This window comes from Euleptes europaea, chromosome 11 (genome assembly GCF_029931775.1).
Source record: "Euleptes europaea isolate rEulEur1 chromosome 11, rEulEur1.hap1, whole genome shotgun sequence".
NCBI lineage: Eukaryota > Metazoa > Chordata > Lepidosauria > Squamata > Sphaerodactylidae > Euleptes > Euleptes europaea.
The window spans coordinates 34,465,876-34,489,469 of NC_079322.1; the positions used below are offsets into that span (position 1 = coordinate 34,465,876).

A 23,594-nucleotide genomic window follows, 5' to 3' on the forward strand; every position below is an offset into this window, starting at 1 on the left:
ACATCATATGGGCCAAAGATAAAAAATATTATAGTATTGATAGAAAAGAGAGACAGCAGTCCCTGCTGTAAAGTAAGGGTTATAGTTGCCAAGACAGTTGAACCCGCTGATGCTATTGGTAGATCACCAGCTCCCTTACTCACTTGAAATTTATCAGTGATCGTATGTGACTTGGGTACAGATGGCTGGCATGGGGGTAGCTTGAGAAAGCAAATAAGCTAGGGAATTCAGATTTCCCTTGTGCCCAATTAGCATTGAAGTTGCTAATGCCTTGGCCAGAGGCCCTGGGCAGGGGAGAAAGAAACTAAATTGTTTTATTGGGAAGAGGGCTAAATGTGTGTGTGTGTGTGTGTGACAGATCAGTGTGATTTTGTGACAGGGAAAGAGAAAAATTGTATTTTCTTTTTTAAAAAAGAGCAAAAGCATCTGCAAACATTCACTTATCTTCGCTTGTAATATCAAACTGCACGTTTACCACATGTGCTGTAGGGGTTGAAAGAAACTTGATCCACAATGAGAAACCATGTGAAATGCGCTTGGATTTCCTGATCTTCCTGCTCATGTGATCTGATATTTTTGTTGGCAGTAAAAATTTGGGCAGGTAACTCCTGTGTATTATTTTCCAGCTATTTACCAAGCCTTTTCTGGTCCTACCTCTATCCCATAGTATTAAGGATTACACCTACCGATACTTAATTTCTTAAATATCCCAGTGGATCGGGAAGTCTTTCATACTTTCATTCTGGCCAGACTTTAAAATACTAACGGAGAAGCACTGAAGCTCACTGACCAGTCGCTCGAGGTATTACATGCTTCCCTGCCTTTCCATAGTCTCTACTGACATGATGGGACACTTTCAGACATGTAGGATGTTTATTTAAAGCTATCAGTTGCAGATCGTCTCTAACAAGCAGAAGCTGAAGTTCATAAGGGGAGAGTTCTCATTGTTAGATCTTGGCTACCAGCAGCCTTTCCCCATTCAGTTGCCATGGCAACAGGTTTCATTCGGATCTGAAGGGGGGGGGACGTAAGCCTTTTAAAAACGATTATGTAAACCCCTTACCTTGTTTCCACTCATCTGACATCTGAGTCCCTGAAAAGCGAAGCAAGAATGAAAAGCGAATAACAGAGGGAGCTTTGTTCAATTTCTCTTCCAGGAGACTAGCCCTCAGACAACCCTTGTTTGCCACCAGCAACCCCCTTAGTATGTTCAGGCAACTTATTTCCCCCATCCATATTACATCTTCAGATGTTCAGTATCTGCTTGACAAATATCCAGAGTGATTGGCAAATGTAGGTTATTATCCGTGCCCAAGCAAAAACCGGCAATGACAGCTCCTTGTCAAATGCTGCAATGGGTAGTTGAAACGTGGTCAGCGCTTACTTTTTTGGAAAAGAGATGTTGGGGCTGATGTAGCTGCCAGCTCTTTCCAGCAGCCCATGCGGTATAGTGGTTAGTGTCAGACTAGGACTGGGGAGATCCCCGCAGTTCAGAGTGACTTTGGGCCAATCACTCTCTAACATTTCTATTGTGAAGATAAAAATGCGGGAAGGGAGGAGAATCATGAGCAAGACTGTAGCAAGGATCTAGTAAATAAATAAAATAATTTCTGGTGTGTGGAACTCCCTGCAGCTATCCCAGTGGAAACTTTATAAACTTTTTGTGCAGTTGCTAAAGACCTTGTTCAGTTATTCAGATTTTTCAAGGTTATATTTTAGCATAAACAAGGCTTTGGTTTTGATCCTGAAGACCAGATCTTGACAGAAAGTTGCCTAGTGCAGATTAAGAGTGCCAGTTGAAATCACAGATACATTTGTCTAAGTCCATTGACTTCAAAGGACTAAGAAGGGTGTAGCTGTGCCTTGGGTTGCACCGTTAAGGTTGTTTCACATGTTGGGTTGGTCATTGTATCCTAAAATACTTTATATGTACTTGTAAAAGCGTGTGTTTACATTATGCATGTAACTGTCGTGTTTCTAGCCGTCTGTGTGACAGGGATATATGTTGCCAGGGAATTGGGATTGCTTCTATCTCCATATCCACCCAATCGTGGTGGAAAATGTGTTTGCTGCTGTGTAACACATGAATGAGCTCAAAAAGCACTTATCTTAAAATGGTACCCAAACTGATATAAATCCATGTGTATCAATCACCATAATGTCCTGCCTAGAAAGACTTAATAGCTGAGGCTGTTGACCTAATGAATTCTTGTTAAAAACCAGATGAGTCTCTTAAAAATAGCTAAAAGCGAAAACAGCTTCATGTTGAAGAGTGTGGTTTTTATTCTGGCTCCCTATTCCTTTGCTGAAGCAGGAGTATTTTGGGAAGACATAAAGAGTCTGTTCTGCTAGGGTTCTGTCTTTCCCAATTAAGCTTTTAAAAATCTGCAGTAGTTTTTCATCATTTATGAAAGAAGCCTGCAGCTTCTTAAAGTCTTGATAGCACCTTCACTGTACGTGATGTTTTATATGGTACCATAAGAGTGCATACAAAAAAGATAATGCCTCATCCCACAGATCAGTGGCAGAGGGTTAGCTGCTGGGGTTCCAGGGGCAATGCTGAGCCAGGTTTTCAGGAGAGATCTGAAAGAAAAGACCAAGGTGGCACCATGCATGTAGTAGGGCAGATTCTAGGCATAAGGGGCAGCAAGCAGAAATGACTGGTCTTTTAATAGAGAAGGAATGCATAGAAAACATAATCTTTGTGTGTGGGGGTGTGCCATGAAGTCATAGTTGACTTATGACAACCCCGTAGGGTTTTCAAGGCATAGCACTTAAGAAGACCATGAGTAAACAAGAGGCTAAGTGAGACATATAGACACCATATTTACTCGAAAGGAAGACTGCCCTGAATATTGGACTACCCCCCTCTAAAATGCTATACACAAGAAGGGTTTTATTATTGGACATAACTGTAACTGATATGTGAATTTAAGATGACCCCCCTGGTCTTTTTTTTAAATGTCGTACCTGTGGGGGGGAAACCTAGTCTTGCATTTGAGTAAATACTGTAATTTGAAGGTAAGAAAGGCGTTGTGATACAAGTTAAACATAGAGAAAGTAAATCCCAACATCTCTGGTATACCCACACTTGATTTACAAGACCGCTTCACGTGCATTAACATCAAAGCAATCATTGCATACCATCTGTCAGAGACCCAGTGTGTAGTAGTATATTGAGTGTTGGACTGGGAAAAGGCTCTCTTGAGTGATCTTGGTCCAGGCATTCTGTCAACCTAGCCTACCTCAAGGTTGTTGCAAGGATAAATTGGCAGAGGGGAGATCCATGTGTGTTTCTCTGAGCTCCTTGGAGGAAGGATAGGGTAAAAATACAATAAAATAGAAGTTTGATTTTTTAAAAAAATATATATTTATACCCCTTTTTTTCTCCCCAAAGGAGAGCTGTGATGAACAATTTCAAGTTCCCCCTTCCAGAAGCCTCGGCTAATCACTTTCAAAGCGTGGATTGGAATACCAAAAAGAAAAAGAAGTTATGCAGTTTCACTGCTGGCAAACTGATAAGGGTTGGGGGTTGGATTTTGGTGGGCAGAAGGATTAGAAGGTCTGTTTATCAGGCAGGGAGTCCAGTTCAGGTATGTCTGAATCAGTCAAACAAGAAACCTGCTTTGGAACTGCTGCACTTTCTCAGACTCCAGCTCTCCAGTAACTTTGTTACTGTAATACTGAGAAGGCTGTAGAAAAGGAAACAAAAGAAATAACCAAGCTATGCATACCACTAAAATCTGTTTCTGAGGTAATTTCATCAAGCCTCCTGTGTGGTCCTTCAAACCTATAATCTCCTCATGATAGGTCAAGTGAATGCTAGGTGACACCCTAAGATCATGCATTGGCTTCACTGAGGACTAGAAGACTAAGCAGTCCCCACCCACCCCAAGCCTCAGTTATAAAAATAAAAGTATAGAAAAGAAGCTTGTAGGTTGTGAATTCGGTCTGGAGGTGGGGTGTTGCCACAGGAGCCAAAGCAGTTTATTTTGTTCTCCTTTTATCCATTTTATCATTACAACAACCCAGTGAGGTAGGTTAGACTTGAATGTGTGACTGGCCCAAGGTCACCCAGAGAGCGTCTGAGGCAGAGTGGGGATCTGAACATGGGTCTCTCAGATCCATGAGCCCCGTGGCGCAGAGTGTTAAGCTGCAGTACTGCAGTCAAAAGCTCTGCTCACGACCTGAGTTCGATCCCAACGGAAGTTGGTTTCAGGTAGCCGGCTCGAGGTTGACTCAGCCTTCCATCCTTCCGAGGTCGGTGAAATGAGTACCCAGCTTGCTGGGGGTAAAGGGAAGATGACTGGGGAAGGCCCTGGCAAACCACCCCGCAAACAAAGTCTGCCTTGGAAACGTCGGGATGTGACGTCACCCCATGGGTCAGGAATGACCCTGTGCTTGCACAGGGGACCTTTACCTCTCAGATCCTAGTCAGACACTCATTGCTACATCACACTGACTCTCCAGTGTTTGTTTTAGAATTTTGCCTTTGCTGTGTGACCTCATTAGATAATGTATGTCCTCCTTTGCCCTCCAACTTCACTTTGGAGGTATTACGCCCCCTTCTAAGTTTGTTACAGGACAAAAAGTGTAAGTGCTATAACAGGGTAAACTGATATACAAGTTCTTAGTGTAGGAGTACACATGAACACATGAAGCTGCCTTGTACTGAATCAGACAGTTGGTCCATCAAAGTCAGTATTGTCTACTCAGACTGGCAATAGTTCTCCAGGGTCTCAGGTAGAGATCTTACACAGCACCTACTTGCCTGGTCCTTCTTAACTGGAGGTGTTGGGTATTGAACCTGAAACCTTATGCATGCTAAGCAAATAGTCTACCAATGAGTCACAGCCCCTACCCGAGGAGGAGGAGTAACTGCCTAGTAATAATAGAGATGATCATGTAGAAATGATTTAAGCAAAATGAAGAATGGGCTTTCCCTAAAAGTGAATCATTTCATGCTATTTGTTTTCTGCTTTGCTAGCTAACAGCAGTTAAGGCATTCGTATTTCTCTGCAACACCTTTTTCCCTTCTAAAGAGTACAGACTGAGCTGTGATAACTGTTTCTGCACCCTCAAATAGCTTCCGCCAACTTTGCACTGCAACTTGAAAAGAAGAGTCGTTGAGAGATTCAAGAAATCCCTCTTCAGCCAACAGAGCAATCCATGTAACTTGAAGTCTGAAATTAAAAAGGTGCGGTATTCCAATGGTTGTTTTCAGGGAGGTCATGATTTTGTCTGTTACTTGACATAAGGGCCACAAGTGGGGCAGTATTTTTAGAGATCAAGTAAGATCTTCCATATTTACATATACTACTGTTTTATTCATGTAGAATGGTGGTTTGTGGATTGCAACTTTCCCAAAGCCTGGAAGAGAGTAGTTTTGAAAATGATTTTTTCCTGAACTTGAATATGTGCTTTTATTTATGGGGGTTGGGGGTTGGGGTGGAGGTGGGGATTGTTTCTGCCCTTCAGTTATGAGATATGCATAAAACAGTAAAACAGTAAGCCAGATGCTACTAATTGAAACACAAAGTCATCCTTGTCCTTCAAGGGTGTTGTCAGGAGAGTAAGAATTCTAAAACAATCACCGCTAAATTTTCAGAGTTTTACAGACTGAAATGGCTCCAGTGAACTGAATGGAAAGATTTAATGCTACCAAACTCTCCCTCCTTCCTTCTGCAGATTTTGAGAGCCAGCATGGTATAGTGGTTAAGAGTGGCGGAAGGGAAGACGATTGTAAGCCGCTTTGAGACTCCTTACGGTAGAGAAAAAGCGGGGTATAAAAACCAGCTCTTCTTCTCTTGTTTCCCCATAACTGAAGAATCTGCTCTTGGGGGTCAGGGGAATCTTGGGAAGAGACTGGGATGCAGAAGGAAGGGCAGAAGGGACATTGGCAGAAATTGTCCTACTCTGCTCTTATGCAGGATAATAATGACAAATTTTGTTTGTGGCTAGAATGCCAGATAAAACAGCTCTTATGCAAGTTCTAGCTCCCCTTAACTCGACCAAGAGGAGAGGGAAGTGATTTCTGCCAAGCTGCAGCCTTCCCCTCAACATTACATCCCATTCTATTCTGTTTTCTCTGGATTATGCCATAAATCAGCTGTGACTTGATAGTACACACACACACATCTTAGAGCTGCAGGGGAACCCTCAGGAGGCTGAGAAGGGAGAGATCCTCCCTGTGAACATTTCCCTCTCACAGTTCATTGGATCCAACCCATCAAGCCTAAACCATCTTTTCCATTGCAGTGCTTTGTGTTGTACATCATTTTAGAAGAAAAGTAATGCTTATCTGATTGTTCTTGAAATAATAATGGTCCCCTCATCTTAGCATTCACAGAAGCAGATCTCTTTCTGTTGTGAGTAACAATAGATGTCCTTGTAGAGGAACAAGGAAGAGTGTTAAGGGCGATGAAAAAGGAAATCTAGTCAGGATTTGAAAGGTGGAGAGCTTTGACTTCTAAATATGAACTCCTTTCTCCAAGTGTCAAGAATGCAAGTGCATTTTAATGCCAGATAATCTTTCCATAGCCCCGTAGAACCTTTTTCATAGCAATGCTTTCCAGCTTCTTGAAATATCCCATCTACTTAAAAGAGGGTACTTTGGATACAGTCAATCAACTGTCCCAGAACAGTGTATTCCTAGCAATCATTTTAAATTAACTTATTTGGAAAATTCACTAGAATTTACTGGGGGGGGGGGAATTAAATGTAGTATCTGATAGAAGGAAATAAAAGGCTATTTGAAGTGTGATAATTTCTCATATAAAATGTGTACTGTGTTTCAGCGAAGGGTATTGGTGGCACAAAAGTAATCAAGAAAGTTACTTGTTTTGCCCTTAATCTAGGGAGGAAATGGCTTAGCTATTTGTTGGTGTACAGTGAAACACTGGGTTGGATCCTGTCTGAAGCTTCTGCATGTGGAAGGACTTCTGTGCACAGAAGCATGATATCCTCACCTCCCTCCTCCCGTTACATCCGGGAATGCCCCTGGAAATACTGCTTCCAGGGCATAGGGGGGACCAACAAGCAGTATGAAGGGGGAGTTGGAGGGGTGTCATGGGAGGGAAGAATCAGCACAAATTACCACCTCTTTTAATCAGGATCCATCCCACTGAGCACTAGTATGCCAACCATTGTTTTAATCATTAATTCTATTCTCGTTTTGAGGTATCTGGTTTAAACAATAATGGAAACAAATAACCTAGAAATTGAACTATGCAGGCCTAATCGAAAGGAATAGAAGTTTCTCAGAGGGAAGTGATCCATAACACAGAACAAGTACACCTCCATCATTTCCCTTCCCTGCCTGGGTTAAATATGCCACCCTCCCCCCACCCCCAAATAACACTGAAGGCAGCTCAAAGCATCTCAGTTGTGAACTTTTAGTTCCGTAAGTGAAATTGACAATACTGGCTTAAGCTCTAACCTGTAAATGGAAGTTGATAGTGTATAATATGAAAATCTTCTACCAATTTAAATTTGCTGAGATCTGCTCACCTGGCAGAGGCCAGCCAGTGTTTGGGTGAGTCACTTTGAGGATAAGAAATGTCTCCCTTACTTCATCTGCTCTGACAGTTGTCACTTCTCTAAGCAGCTTCAAAAGGATTGAGCACCACGGAGGGATCAAAATGGCTGCAATCGCACAAATGTCAGTGAATCCTGCTAAGCACTCCGCTATGATGAAAATGAGGCCAGTGCCTTCATATGGGCTCTGGAACTTACCATTAGGAGTTCCCTTTGCTGCATTTGAGATAAATTTTTGAGAGAACAGGGAAGAAAATGTATTTCAAATTCTTGCAAAACATGCAAATTATTGTAGTAAGGAGAGTGCAGAATTAGTTGGGGGCTTCTGGAGCAGTTTTGAACCATGGTTCTTCATCCTGAGCAAGTTATCAGTCTTTGATTTGACTGGATTCTGAAGAGTTTTGAGAGTTATTTAGATCACAGGCTGTCTACAGTCATATTGATGGGGGAAGGGAATGAAGTTTTATTAATGTTTGACTTTTCCAGCTACTTCAAGGTTCTCCAGAGCTGATTGGGCCTAACTTTTTCACAGCAGATTGTCACTTACTGCTTCACTCCTCAGGTGGAAACATGTTTGTCCCAGATGACAGATCAGGTAAGTTCAGCAAAAACCATAGCTTTCAGCTTTTTTCCTTTGGTTTATGCTGTTGACATTTGCAAGCCCAGTAAAGACAAATTACTATTATAAACAGTCATTACAATGTGATAAATAGGTAAATATTCAGTGACAGCTGTGTATAGAGCCCTGAGGCAGCAGCATTCAAGTCCATTAACGCATATGGGATGAAAACAGTCATAGTTTTGCCCCTTAAACCTGTCCCATGTGGTGACTCTACCTGGTGAGATGGAATTTGTATATTCTGACCATGGTTGAGCCAAGTGTTACCTGCTCCCCTAATGGTAGTTACAAATAGGTTTTTTTAAAACCTTGTGCTAGATTGGTGGGACAAAAATGTGGGGAACATTCAGGAATGTATGCACTATGTTCTAACATGTCTTAAGAGTATAGTGTTAGGCTATTCAAACAGAATATTGTTATGGTAAAACCGGGGTTCGTGGGGGGAAAGAGACCTGAGACCGTTATCAAGAAAACAGTTATTTATTCTGTAGCTACAACCCAGATGCTCTAGCGAGCAAAATCTCTGAGTCCCGATTGTACTGAGGGAGAGATATTTATCCAAATTCAAGTTATGACAGCCCATCAACATTTAGTGCATATCTGATTGTAATACAGACAGAGAGGCGGCAGTACAGTAGTTGCTTCACCCAGTTCTTTGTTATGGTTCACTGTAACCCTGTCCTAATACATTTCAATACATTTACAGAAAGGAAATGAGATTATTACAAATTGTTAAACCAGTGGATCTTCCATAGTCAGGGGAAGTCTACCTTGCTGTCTCAATATCAACATTAAACTAATGGTAATACTCTGAGATCGGAAAAGCAATAATAGGCTGAAACAGGGTGCAGTGAGGATGATTTAACATGAAGAAGGTTGCTTGGCAGAGAAAGGAAGGCTACCAAGATTTAGCAGTGGAGCAAAAAGGAACAGGTGAGAAAAGCCAAGGGACTGAGAGTAGCATCACTTGTGAGGGGAATAAGAGATGAGATATAGGCAGGAGCATTTATACGAAAATATAGAGTAAGCTCTTAGCAGTATGAAGCGTTAACAAGGATGACATAATCACCTCGAAAAGGCAACATGTTATTTTGACAACAGCATTCAGAATTATCAGAGGAAGAGAAATAATAGCGAGCAGGAGGTTAATTCTTTTTTATGAGCCCATTTAAGGTGGTATATAAATCATCTTAACAGAATTGGTTTTGAAGGGACCGTATATTTTGTGGACTTTGATACTATGTCATTCAAAATACTGTCTTAGCAGAGAAGGTTTTCTTATTTACTTACTGCATTCATATCACCTCGATCAATGTACTTCATTTGTATACCAATGCGCTCAGGGTGGTTTACAAAGTAAAAATCAATCAGTAAAATTCTCCTAGGCTTTTGGTCTTTTCCAGGAGCTGGCATGTGACCCCTGGCCTGGACTTCTCTTCCACCTTCTGCTCAGGGCACACAGAGGTCTCCTTTTCTACACAGGGCACACAAGATGGCTCTGGCAAGATGTGATGTCGATTTGTCCAGCCATCATACGATATAGCAGTGGTTTGCAATCGTAGCTGCTGTTTTTCAAAGTTGTGTTAATGGGAGTTAGATACAAGTTACAAGAATAATTTTCATATTGTATTTAAAAGCCACCCTTCACTTTCCACTGGAACCAGTTAGGAGGCAAGCCAGAAAGCTCCTTGTCCTAACTGAGGAGTCACTTATTTTAGTTATATTTATTTACTTCATTTGTACCCCACCTTTCTCTCAGTGGGGACCCAAAGTTCTCCTCTCCATCTTCGCTATAACCCTGTGAGGTATAGGAGGCTGAGAGTATTTGACCAGCCCAAGATCACCCAGCATGTTTTTCACACACAATTATGCTATGCATTAATTGCATTGGTACTCATTATTGCTTAATGCATATGGGATGCATCTTCATGCAGAGGGCAAGGTAATTGTGAAGGAAATGCGTGTATATGTTGGTAATCCTGGAATTGTCTATGTGATATCTTCGTACTTCTGGGGAAACCATGTAAAACTTAAGCCATCTAATTCCTAATGGACCAGTGAAAGTCTTTTGCATTTGCAGATGAAATCAAGAGTGTACATATGGTTGACCAACTGCAATGGAACACACTTGTCTTTTCCAGTGTTTCCAGAGTTTCCTTGTTAGAAGCCCTTCTCTTTCTGCAAGCCATGTGTTCACAGAATTTTGAAAGGTGACTTAGGGACACTAGGTTGGATCCTGTTTAAAGGCCGACACTCACGATCTGCTGATTCTCCTGTCTTGTGGTAGACCTCCACCTTGCCCTGCCCCCCCCCCAGCATTTCAAGGAGTATCTTGGGCTGTGGAGGGAGGTGGGGAAAACCATGCTTCATCTGCGTAGCTTCTATGCAGTCCCAAATTGGGGGACTGCGCAGGCGCAGGCCAGCCACGGATAAGATTTGTCAGGTTCTAGCAAAAACGAAAGTGAGAGTGCTCCCCCTCCCCTCAGGGCATGTAGCCTTCCCGCCCAACGGTTACATGACCCAGGGGGAGGGAGCACTCTCCCCTCCAGTTCTCTTTCTGCCGCCACAGAGAGAGAACGTGTCTTTAGCTTCTCTTCATTATGGAGTCTATGAAGGCTCCTCTCTTCAAAAAATAATTAAGTCCGATTGTCACAAAAAATCTGCCTTCCTCATGTAAGAGCTGTGCTAGATCACTCAGAGGGCATTGAAAACTCGGACTGATCACTTTTACATGGAGTCCTCGGCGAGGTTACCTCCACCTTGAGGAAAATTCCCCATTCGGAAACTCGGCAAGACATCTGAGGTACGTCTGGGCGAGACAAATCCTCCCTTCGGTCCTCTAATCTGTGAAAACCCTCATTAAACTGGACAAGTTTTCTTTCCCCGGTCACTCGGAACGCGGAGTCGCCTCGGTGCCGACCCGCGCCGGCACCACCTCGGTACCGATCGGCATCTAACTCACCTCGGCATCTCCCATCGTCATCGATGTCTCTTGGCACCGAGCGACGACGTCTACGGAGGTTGAGGATACGTCTCATGATTCCCTGGTTAACCCCTCTGCCTGTTCAGAGCGGGTCCCAGGATGCGCTCGTCCCAGGATGCCCTGGTTATCCCCTCTGCTCCTGTTCAGAGCGGGTCCCAGGATGAGCAACAGCTTCGCACTCAATTCCTTTTGCATCCGCATAAGGGTGTTGCTATTCCGACTCCGGACAAGCGGCGCCTACAGCCTCTCGGATCCTATGGCCTCTCGACGCCCACGGCCTCTTGGCGACCCTCTCGATGCCCACGGCCTCTCGGCGCCCACAGCCTCTCAGAGCCTACGGCCTCTCAGCGCCCACGGCCTCTCTGCGACCTTCTCGGTGCCCATGGCCTCTCGGCGCCCACGGCCTCTCGAAGCCTACGGCCTCTTGCCGCCCATGGTCTCTCGACGTCCAAGGTCTCTCGGTGACCCTCTCAGCGCCCACGGCCTCTCGGCGCCCACGGTCTCTCGGCGACCCTCTCGGCACTCACGGTCTCTCGGAGCCGACGGCCTATCGGCGCCTTGGCACCCACGGCCTCTCGGCGCCCACGGCCTCTCGGCGCCTACGTTGCTGAGGCAAAGACTCCCCCTGGAGACTCTTTCCAACCAAGGTCTCCTTCTACATTAAAGGATATGGTCCATTCCGAGTCCGATGCAACGGCTACTCAGGTTTCTGACTCGGAATTCCGCACCTCGCAACCCTCACCTGTGGACGTTGCAGGAGATACTAAATCACATCCCTCCAGGGGATGTGAGATTATATGTAGAATTGATCCGTCTGGCTAAGGTTCTAATATATATTCCCCCCCTGATGTCTCGGATGACGACCATCATGGGTATATTACTTTCCTCTGAAGCAGGTCCTGTGGTCCTTCCAAGGTTACAAACATTTGGAGGTGGTGAATTCTAACTGGACCAAGCCATTTTTGGTTCCCTCTTCAACAGAGGAATTGAGAACCTTTACAAGATCCGCCGTGAGGACGGTGATTTTCCGTACCAGTAGCCTGTCCCAAATTTTATGGTGGTCGAAGCCCTGTCGGGCAAATATAAATCGTGTTCGCATTCCTTGCCCCTAACCGGGAGGGATGCAGACTGGAGACTTTACCCAGAAAAGTTTATACTTCCAGTGCCATTGGCCTTCACATTTCTATTTCATGGCAATCATGGCCAGATACTAATATGCCCTCTGGGATAGAATTTCATCTCAAATCAGTATCCTACCGGAGGATCAACGCCCATCACACTACACTGCTTGGAGCATAAACATGATTTTTGACAGACAGCAGTTTATTGTGGCGCATCACGTTGCGGACCCTTCCAGCAAGATCATGGCCTCATCCATAGTCCTTCGGAGGCATGCTGACTTAACCAGTCCACCCTTCCGTATGACACTCGGTCGTGTATCTAGCACCTTGCCCTTGAGGGCACCTCCGTTGCGTATTGGGAAACCACCCCTTGAGGGCACTTCGCTCTTCAGCAGTTAAACGATGCCTTTCTTGATCGTCTCAAGAAAGATAACCGCTAAGTCCTTGGGCATTGCCCCACTGTGCCAGCTTATAGCCAAGATACTTTGGCAGCCAGTCTCAACCATCCCGCCTATACAGGTACCAAGGTACCTTTCACCTCCATTCTCACTTCTGCCCAGCAGGATAGAGAGTTTTTGGGCACACCTAGACCCAGGAAGGGTCCTAGCCCATCTCTCAACCGCCCTACAAACTTGAGCTAGATGCTCAAGTGCTTTTCACAGACCGGTTACCTGGTTGTTACAGTATATGATGTCCATCACTGATGGTAATTGGATTCTCAAAATGATAAAGCATGGATGCTTTATTAAGCTCGAGACATTGCTTCCCTACCTCTTTCCGGCTTGCACTACTTCGCCGACGCCCGCCCAACTCCTACAGGAGGTTCAGGGACTTCTAGAGAAAGGGACCACCCAGGAGGTCCCCTCTGAGGATTGGGGCTACAGGTACTATTCTCGTTTCTACCTAGTTGACAAAAAGAGGGGGAGCGCCTCTCTAGACCTGGGGAATTGACGACGCTGTCAAGATGCACAAATTCATATGTTCCTCAAATGTTAAATACCCAAGGTCCTACCACTCCCAGATGAGCAGATGTGGTTTGCCGTTGGACTTGAGTGATGCATATTGCACATTCCAATCCACAAAGACTGCGGTCTCTGTTGCGTTTTCTCTGCAGGAGCAAGCACTATGGATATGTGGTTCGCACTTGGTCGTGCTATGGCACCTCACACCTTCATGAGTGCTTATCTGTGGGAGTTACACACCTGGCCCTGCAGGGATGTGTCATTTTCCATACTTAGACGACTCGCCGATAGTCGGTTACTCAGAGCTTGCCTGTGCTAGTCAGGCAGAAGTTTTTATTTTCCGTCCTAACCAACCTGGGTCTCCTGGTCAACTATAAAAGTCTCCATTGACCTCTTCTAAGGCCATAAATTCATGGTACCCACCTGCAATTGGCCACAACTAGTGCTTACCTTCTAATGCAGGGAATACGCTCCATTTGAAAGATAGTTAACCTGTTCTAGGAAAGGTTCCAAACGACCCCTACAATTCTCTACTTGAGACTCATGGCTTCTCTGCTGCAGTTGTTGCCTTTGCTCGTCTGCGGATGCTCCCCTTGCGCACTCGGTTTTCTGACAGCATTCCAGCTTAACATTGACCCTCAATACAAAAAAACTGTCCATCCCTACATCGGTAATTGCCTCTTGGGCTGGTGGTCCTCTTGACCAGTGTTCCCTTTTCAAACACCTGCTCTGCAGACTCATATGTTCCTGACCCCTCTTTATCAGGGTCGGGACCTCGTTGTACGGCTCTTAAGGCCCATGGTGTATGGCCTGCTCAAGAGTCGACCCTGCACATTAACTTTCTTTGAGCTTCATTCTCTGCTCCTTTGCAGGGGTCCTCGAGGATCGACATGTTCAGGTCACAACGGACAGCACCGCCCAGCACAAACAGGGTGGCACAAGGCCCATGTGCTCTGCACACAAGCCATTGCAGTCTGGGACTGGCCATAACATATGGCTCCACTGTCACTGCCATTCACATTGCAGGCACGAGTACATTCTCGTAGACTTCGTAAGTCCCTGACAATTGTCACAAACTCACTGTAGACTCATGTTGTCTCTGTTAGCTCTTCCTAATCTGGGGCACCCCACAAATGTATCTCTTGTGACTCGGCACAATTCAGTGTGTCCTCAATTGTGCTCTAGAACAGGGGACAGCCCAAGCTCCATGAGGGATGCATTCCAAACGGCTAGGTTGATCCCCCCCCTTCCCCTTGCTGGGCAAGGTTCTGGCCAAGATCTGGACGAACAGGACAAGTGGCACCCTGGTGGCACCATCCGGCCCAGGGGATCTCAGTTCACGATTCTAATGCCCCTGACTCAAGGGAGTACTGTTCCTCCTCAAGATATTTCTCACATTCCTTCCAGAATCAAGCTGGCAGCATGGAGAATTCTATGTAATCTATGGTCAGATAGGGTGGCTCAGGTGCTGCTGCACCCCATTAAGTTGTCCACAAGATGTTTTTCTTGATGCCAAGCGGAAACATTTTTCCCTGTGGGCTGCTGACAATGGGTTGTATGGAGCTGCCTCTCTCCTGTTGTCAATTTTTGACTACCTTGTATGTTTATGATGATGGACTGTTCAATCCCTCGAATACTGTTCGGCCCTTCACGCTGAGTTGGTCTCTCCTTTCTGTGTTTTCTTTTTCACACCCAGATTCACAGAAGTTTTTTTACGGGGACATATCGATCTCTATCCCCGGGTATCTCCACCTGTTCCTCAGTGGAGTTTTCCCTTCATGTTGTCCCAACTCATGAAACACCGTTTGAGCCTTTGGCCACCGGGGGCCTCTCCTTGCTATCCTATGACACTGCCTGCCTGGCCACAATCACCTCGGCCAGTCGTGTCAGAGAATTAGCGGCTCTTGGTCGTTCCTCACCGGTTACTAATTTCACGCTGATTAAGTGGTGTTTAAGCCCGAGCTTTCTTCTACACAAGGTATTGTTTTATCCTTGTTATGGCCAACCCCTTCTTCCAATGCGGAGAGGGCTCTATGTATGGAGGGCCCTCTCTTCTTATTACAAAGAAACTTGTTTGCAGGGAAAACATTAATATGTTATTGCTGTAGCGACCACCGTAAAGGTCACCGGGCCTCCCAGCAGACCCTGTCCAGGTGGATTACCTCAGCCATTAAACTGTCGTAGGAGAGAGCGCACGTGGATTGCCTAGACATGGTCAAGGCACACTACACAAGAGTTTACGCTGCCTCCGTTACGCTGCCTGCCTTTTCGTTTAAAATTGACCTCCGAGACATCTGTCAAGCGGCGACGTCGTCAACCCCCTCTACTTTCATGAAGCACTATGCTGTTGACGTGAATTCATCTAGAGAGGTGGCAGTGGGATGTGCCGTCTTGTAGTCATTGTTTCGGTGACTGTCCCATGCACATCATCCGGGCAACTGAGCTTGCTACTCTCCCAATGTGGGACTGCATAGAAGCCACGCAGATGAAAACAGAGTTTCACTTACCTGTAACTGTTGTTCATCTGGTGGTCTTCTATGCAGGCACACATCCCTCCCTCCTTCCCCGCTGTGGGACCTCTCCGCAATACACATGGGTGGTTCCGTGGCGGCAGGTTGGAGAACTGGAGGGGAGAGTGCTCCCTCCCCCTGGGTCATGTGACCGTTGGGCGGGAAGGCTACATGCCCCGAGGGGAGGGGGAGCACTCTCACTTTCATTTTTGCTAGAAGCTGACAAATCTTATCCATGGCTGGCCTGCGCAGTCCCCCAATGTGTGCCTGCATAGAAGACCACCAGATGAACAACAGTTACAGGTAAGTGAAACTCTGTTTTCTGTGCACAGATGTTCCTCTTTGCACAGAAGTGTTTGATGGAGTCCAACCCACTGATTTCGGCTGATCATCTTCTTTAGAAAGCTTTTGCATCAAGTCCCCAAATAGTTTTTTAGAACGGATAGTCTAAATAGCAGGATGTTAGTTTTGGAGGGCTTGGAATATGTGTGTTGACTCTCTGGATCATGGTCATGGTTAGTAAAACAGACTGAATGATACGATGAGCCAGTAATTCTAAGCATGTATACTTGGAAATATGAGCTCAGTAGCGCTTATTTACAAGTAAATATTTTAAGGATCAGTATGTAATTCCAGTATGAAAAGGGAGATAGAAACTAAGCTGTTTGTTTGTTCTCATCTTTGGAAAGAGGGTAGAACATTCACCATGTGTTGCAGAATGGCAAATGGCACATACCAGAGATGGCATTTCTGTTTGATATTACACAGGATATGGAATGTATCAATAACTAAGAACCCTACTTATCTAAATAAATCTTGGGATAAGGTCATTTTTGTGATGCAGTATATATTCTATTGTGGAACTCCCTGCCCCAGGATGTGGTGATGGCTGCCAGCTTGGAGGGCTTTAAGAGGGGAGTGGACATATTCATGGAGGAGAGGGGTATTCATTGCTATTAGTTAGAATGGATACTAGTCATGCTGCATACCTATTCTCTCTAGTATCAGAGGAGCATGCCTATTATTTTGGGTGTGGTGGAACACAGACAGGATGGTGCTGCTGCGGTGGTCTTGTTTGTGGCTTCCTCGAGGCACCTGGTTGGCCACTGTGTGAGCAGACTGCTGGACTTGATGGGCCTTGGTCTGATCAAGCAGGGCCTTTCTTATGTTCTTATTCTATTCATGATTGAATATGAAAATGGAAGACATTTTGACCTCTGTGCCTTCAGAGATTCCCATTAATTGAAATGGAGGGAGCCAATCCACATGCTTAAAAATGTGTGTGCAATTCGGCTTCCTGTGTTGGAATGAACTGGAAAGCTGGGCCAACCACAGAGACTGGTAGACACTCCTTGGACCTCCCAAGTCCAGAACAAATTGCTGGATTGGAGCTGTGGTGTAACAGAAAGGCATAGATCTTCATGTCTGTTAGACCATGCTGAGTGCTTTTCCTGCCCTTTCAGCCTGGCTTCTTCCTCTTTCCTAAAAAAACCCACAAAAAACCCTTGGAAAAATCCAAAATGGCTGCTAATGGATGTTAAAAGCTTTCAACTATGTCTGTTCATTCTTAATTAGTTTTTAAAAGAGAGAGTTGAAGAACCCAATATTATTAAGGAAACAAGTTCTAATAACTTGACTTCGGCCTCTGGGTTGTGAGTATTTGGAAACGGTGAATCAATAAGCATAGTTTTATATTTTTTGAAGAAGATACTTATTATAAAAGGAAATCAGAAATGTACATTGCAATTAAAAAGGTAGAGTTCAGACAATAGTGCCTTCGACAATATGTAGAGTTCAGAGTTTAGTTAAAAGTATATTTTGTCCTAAGAGTCCATTTTCAAGATGGCTTCTTACAAAGAAACAGAACCTCCATATCTCCTGCTCCATCCTGCTTCTGAGTCTCATCCTCTTGCTTGTTATTATATTAATTTGTGCATATCAGGTAGACTGAAATCTCACACTTTGTATCGGTTAGTGCTGTTTAGCCGATGAGGAAGGAGTTAAGACAGCCAATCTTCTGGGCACAAGTTGTTAACCATTTGTATCTATCAAGGATAAGAAGATACCTCAACAGTGTTAACCTTTTACTAGAAAGTGTTAAGTGTGTCAGACTTTGGAAATCACATATTTCATGTATCAAGTTGTTGCTCGAAGGGGGAAAATAAATTTGGATCAGGTTGGCCAAGCTGATGAAGGCTATGGATCCTCCTACTAATTGTCTTTAATTGTTGCTCCCTTTATTTCACTGTCTGCTTTTGTGAGTTGCGTGTGTTATTTCCCTCCCCACAGTCTAAGAATCAGTTGTTAACTTATAAGATTAACGTTATATGCATTACAGCTCATCTTTGTCCTACCTCAGTCAGAACCCAAGGCAGTAACAACACAAATATCAACTATACTATAAATAAATACTTTTAAAAACAATAAAGCTACATTTGATATCCTTGTTGGAGAGCCATAAGAGTAGATGCAGGCCTTCTCTGTGACAATGTTCCACAAGAGTGGGGCATCAGCTGAAAAACCCTGAGGCCAGACAGTAGCTGATTATATCGTAGCTAAGGGCAGGACCACTAAAATATCTTTAAATCACTTTTTTTCATTTAAGACAAGTGGTTTACAGTGATTCTGTTTATGAAAAAGGAATGTCCAGTTATCCAGCAGTATCTTTGTATAATTTACTTGTAGGTCTTCCTAGCACTTTTGATGTGGATGAAGGAATAACGTATGAACAAATGCAGGTCAGATGTTAACATTATTTTCATCAGTTTCGTTAATGCTTTTGAGTTCCTTTTTTGTAACATCTACTGAAACTTGTCATTCTTTTCACTTTCCAGACTGTGATTGAAGAGGTTCTGGAGGAAAGTGGGTATTACAATTTCACCTCAAACAGGTAAAGCTGGGCTTCATTTCAAAAGGCTAAATTCTGATGTCCTAGATAAACACAATTTTGTATTCTGCTTTGTAACTATGGCTTTCTATTTCTGTTCTAATTTAATGCATGGTTTTATGGTATATAAGCATGTGCTGGATAAAAGTGATTTCGTGCATTTTTGCCAATACTTTGGTGGTCACAGCTTCTGTGTTCTAACAGAAGAACATTCCTTTGTAGCAATATCCGCTCATTATATCCCCTCTTCCAGCAGAAGCATTTTTGAAATGAAAGGCACCTCCATCCTATTCATGTTGACAGACATGGATTTGTTATAGAACCCCTTGTGAAAAACAAATGCTGATGGGGGGGGGGGGGATATGCCAGGACTGAGACCTAGTCTAGCTGATATTTGGTTTTGAATGTAACACAAAAGGCAGAACTGTGAAGAAGTCTAGCATAAGAGTGTGTGTGTGTGTGTGTGTGTAAAATTTAGAAATAGTTTAAAGGAAGCATTCAATCTTAGCAAAAAACAACAACAAACAAACCCAACAACCAAGTTTTCATTCAGAGGCTGTCCTGATATCTGCTGCTGTTCTCACTCTGAGGAAGGAGGGCATCTTCACAATGGGTGTTTTCCTTCACTTGCTTCAGGAGGCAGGAATTAAACTTCCACTTACTGTCTCCTGAGGGAAAACACCCCTTCTTCCTCAGTTCCAGTTCATTTCCTGCCTTGCTACAGGAGAGCAGCCATTTCTTGCAGCTCTCTGTTCTGGGATATTAGGAAACTTATTCTTACCTTCTGCTACACATTTACAGGAGAGGTTGGGAGTCCCCTATTTGATTGGTTTAAATGAGATTCTACCCAGGTGATGAAAAGAAAATATGAAGAACAGATCCTCAGGCATCCAAATTGCCATTTCATAATACAATCAAATGTTTGCCCCAATCAGATTTACACAAACCAAAGAGCTAACAGCTCACTATTCTGTAAGAGACAAAGTATCTTGGAAGTACCACCCTCCTTGAGTTTTCCATGGAGTTTCATAATGCTTATTATTTTTGACTAGAAATCATCACGGCCAACAACCAAGAGAACATCAGATTCCTTTATACAAAAGCAGGTTGTCTTCTAGAGGTACTAGTCACCAACCTTTCTTAGTAATAGTAGAAAATAGGAAGAGTCCAGTAGCACCTTAAAGACTAACAACATTTCTGGCAGGTTATCAGCTTATCTGAAGAAGTGAGCTGTGACTCATGAAAGCTCATACCTTGCCAGAAATGTTGTTAGTCTTTAAGGTGCTACTGGACTCTTGCTCTTTAATACTACTACAGACAGACTAACACAGCTACCCATCATGATCTTTCTTAGTAATGTTAGTGGTAGTTATACTAAGAAGCCCAGATTGTATTGGTGTTCAGTTTTAAGAACTCAGGTTGGTGTTTCACTTATCACTTCTGAATGTGGAAAGAGCCCCAAAGCCTATAGAATTAGGGTTTTTATTCTTGTTATACTTTTCATCAGTCCTTTTCCCCCCCCGGCTCTGCTAATATCTAAATTGAACATTGATTTGATAACACAAAGATTCAGTTTTACCCAGGTACCTGTAAATGCTACAGAATTTCTCATTCCGTAAAACGCTTACCACTCTTAAATCTTTTTAGGTATCAATGTTATCCATGGGGGACAAGGAATTATCCAGCCAGAAGATGAGCATCTGAAATTCTGACTAGAGTGGCGTATTTTCTAATGAGGTCTTAACTGACTTGACTTCAGGTTTTTATTATCTCATTGCCAAAGGGATGTACTTTATTTAAAGCATAAGGAGGGGGGAAGCATTCAGAAATGTGGGGTAGGCTTCAAAGAGTCCTCCAAGCAATGCAACTGCGGTATGCAACTTCAGCAGGAGTTCTTTGGAGTATATTATTTTTCTGGCAGGATACTGTGTGTGCAAAATTCTTCCTGATTCATGCAGTAAGCCTACGACCCAGTACCCCCAAAGGGACTCAGGCTGTTTTATATAATGTGGAATGGATTGTTAAATACTCAGGATTGCTGGAAATATATTTTATGGCTTACAGATTTGCTTATATCAGAGGTTATATCTTTTATAATAAGAGTGTTTATCTTTTATAAAGAAGAAAATCGGAAGGTCCCAAAGCAGTGCCTTTGCTATATCAGAATTGAAAATAGGAACTCATTTAGTTACCTTAGATATATTGTGCCCTTTGGGATATTTTGGGTTTTTACTGCAGGGATGGGGTATTAGACAGTATTTGCAACTTGCACAGCATCTAAGAATAATTGTTAAATGTCAGAGTTGAAATTTAGAGCATGTGTAGATTCTATAAATAGATAAATGGTGTGTGTCTGTAAGTATATATGAAACTTCTGATGTGTACATATGTATGAAAAGTTATATGAATAGCTAAATGTAACTGTTTGTAGCACTTAATGCACTTTGGAAAAATATAAATATGTGTCTGGATAATACAAAACCAAGAATGTATAGTCTCTTGATTTATGGCTACTAAGATTTTTTTTCCTCTTTAGCTATGTGTTTAGAGATATCAGCTGGAATAAATATTGAATGCGTGTATGGTTCTCTGGCATATCCCTTATAGAGCATCATAACCAATTTGAGAGAATATTTCCAAATTAAAGTGATTGTTGTTTTTAATGTGCTCATCTTACCACTTGCTTATGAGTTTTTGGATATGTAAAGGAGATGGTGTGGAAAGTATAGACACAAACATTGTTTCTGCAGTACAAATACCACCTAAAATACCAGATAACACATTAATAATGCACAGTTTAATTTCATAATAAAATGTGCAGATTACTTCAGGCAGAAACAAAAGATTGCTGGGCAGAAAGGAAACATATAACACATTGCTGTCTGCCTCATCCACATGATTACATTTGGCAGTAAAAGAACTATTTGTGATCTAGTCAGTAGCATCTTTGTTGGTGAGCTACTTTAGAGCTTCTTGTCATTTTGTGGATGGGCCTAAGTTATGCTGGTGTTCCAGCAGCGTTAGCTGCCTTTAAGCTCAGAAAGTCTGAATGGAAGAAGCACATCCTCAAATGCTGGGAAGGCAGCTGCCAGGAACGGCAATCGGCCAAGTTGGTATTTAATGTGTGCCCATCATCCCTTCATACTTGTAGACCATGGCCCACACCTGTGAATATGAGTACCTGCCTAAAGTATGAAACAGTTTATAGATAACAAACAGTTCAGTCTGAGAACTATGAACTTCCTATGGGAATAAAAATAGTTCTATTGGATGCTCTCACATACAGGGCTTCCTGCGTATCATAGTAACAGTGTTGTTGCGTACCTGCCTCTGTGTGAATACACATTTCTCTATAACAGTCCCTCCAACTCTAGTTTAAAAGACACAGCAATGTCTCTGTTTCTTCCTGTCTTATATTATCACAGCATGGTTTGTTCTCTCATCTCTGTGTAAACTATATGACATACCATAAATTCAACAAAGCTCCGCTTCATCTGGCCTGCTTATACATCAGTGACTTTAGGAACCTTTTTACGTGTGTACAATTTCACTTCCCATTTACTTTGCCACTGAAAACCATAAACCAAAGGCTTGTGTGATGATTCTGGCTTTAAAAGTACCATCTGTAGTGTCTTGTGAAATAGGAGCGATTTCCAAGTGTGATTACACATTTTTAAAATTGCAAATAATAAAGTACACTGATTGCTTAAAAACAACAACAACAATGGGAGCGTGTAATTATGCTGACAACCTTCACAACTCAGCTTTCATCATCTTGGGAATTTCAAAGCAATCATAGCGCTTTACTATTTATAGAACAGCAGGCACCACAATCACAGGAGAAAAGGCAAATTTACATTTGTACTGGCTTTGATTTCAAGTGTTATCTGGTGAAGGGAGGAGAGACTGACAAGGCGGTTGCCAGGGCCATAAACCACTGCTGATAGTTCTGCCCACAGACACTGTTGCTTCATATTTACAGTCTGGCATGTCCTAATTACTTCTGCATGCAGTTGCCTTAATAGTTCTTACAGCTGGGAAGACACAGACAAAATGTCCTCCATACTCATTGTCCCTCTGGAAATAATGATTTCCTTTTTCCATCTTTTTAAAAAATGTTATTCATTTTTGTTTCGTTCATTATTGCATTCATTTGTTTTTGTTTTCCCTCCCCTTTGGTTTAATGGCCACAACCTTAAAATATAATGCTTTCTATCCGATTGGGATGCAATTTTCAGGGACTGTACCTTTCAGCTAAGGGGTAGTCCTTGGCAAATTTCAGGCAGGTAGGAATTTTTTTAAAATGTCTGGTTCTCCATTCTGGCTCAGTCACACCAGCTCACAGTTTCTCTCCAGGAAATCCAATCCCATTTATCTGAGTGGTAAGAAGTTCTAGGGTAGAGCTTATCTGGATTGGTTCCCTTTTGAGGAGAGAAAGGACTGAGGACTTATGGCAGAGAGGCACTCCTACAGATCTGCTACCCTTGTATCCTTCAAGGTGTTTCAGCCAGCTCAAAGCAGTGACTCTCTGCTCCTCCCAGCATCAGAGCTGTATTTTCCTCTTATGCAAAAACCTTTCTGCAAGCTCACCTCTTTCAGCTCCTGATGGGCACTTAAAACCATTTCCTGAAACTCAAGCCTCATAGAGAAGATTATCTACAGTCGCATATACATTGCCCTTTCTTTTTGAGAACCAGCATGGTGTAGTAGTTAGAGTGCCTGACTAGGATCTGAGAGACTCAAGTTCAAATCCCAGCTGCCATGGCGACTGGATGATCAGGGGCCAGTTGCAGTCCCTCAGCCTAACTTACCTCACAGGTTGTTGTGAAGATAAAATGAAGGCAGGAATATTGATGCTGGAAGCTCCTTTGGGTCCCCATTGGAGAGAAAAGCAAGCTATAACCAACTAATTAATTAAAGTAATTAATAATAAAATAATTATATTTATGTAGGATAGACTGATCCACACTAATCAG

General features: G+C 43.2%; 1 protein-coding gene across 3 annotated transcripts in view; it reads left to right on the top strand.

The window, feature by feature from the left end:
- The window catches only part of NEK10 (NIMA related kinase 10), a 109,798-nt gene extending 89,345 nt beyond the window's left edge, over positions 1–20,453 (top strand). For 2 of the 3 annotated variants that reach the window (XM_056857366.1, XM_056857367.1), the window contains 5 exons: positions 5,087–5,197; positions 8,023–8,131; positions 18,417–18,469; positions 18,566–18,621; positions 20,266–20,453. In XM_056857366.1, the coding sequence (XP_056713344.1) occupies positions 5,087–5,197; positions 8,023–8,131; positions 18,417–18,469; positions 18,566–18,621; positions 20,266–20,314 (378 nt within the window). In that variant the 3' untranslated portion in view covers positions 20,315–20,453. Of the gene's footprint in view, positions 1–5,086; positions 5,198–8,022; positions 8,132–18,416; positions 18,470–18,565; positions 18,626–20,265 lie in introns of those variants that run through there. The other variant, XM_056857369.1, reaches the window with a different exon arrangement.
- The last annotated feature ends 3,141 nt before the right edge of the window (positions 20,454–23,594 follow it).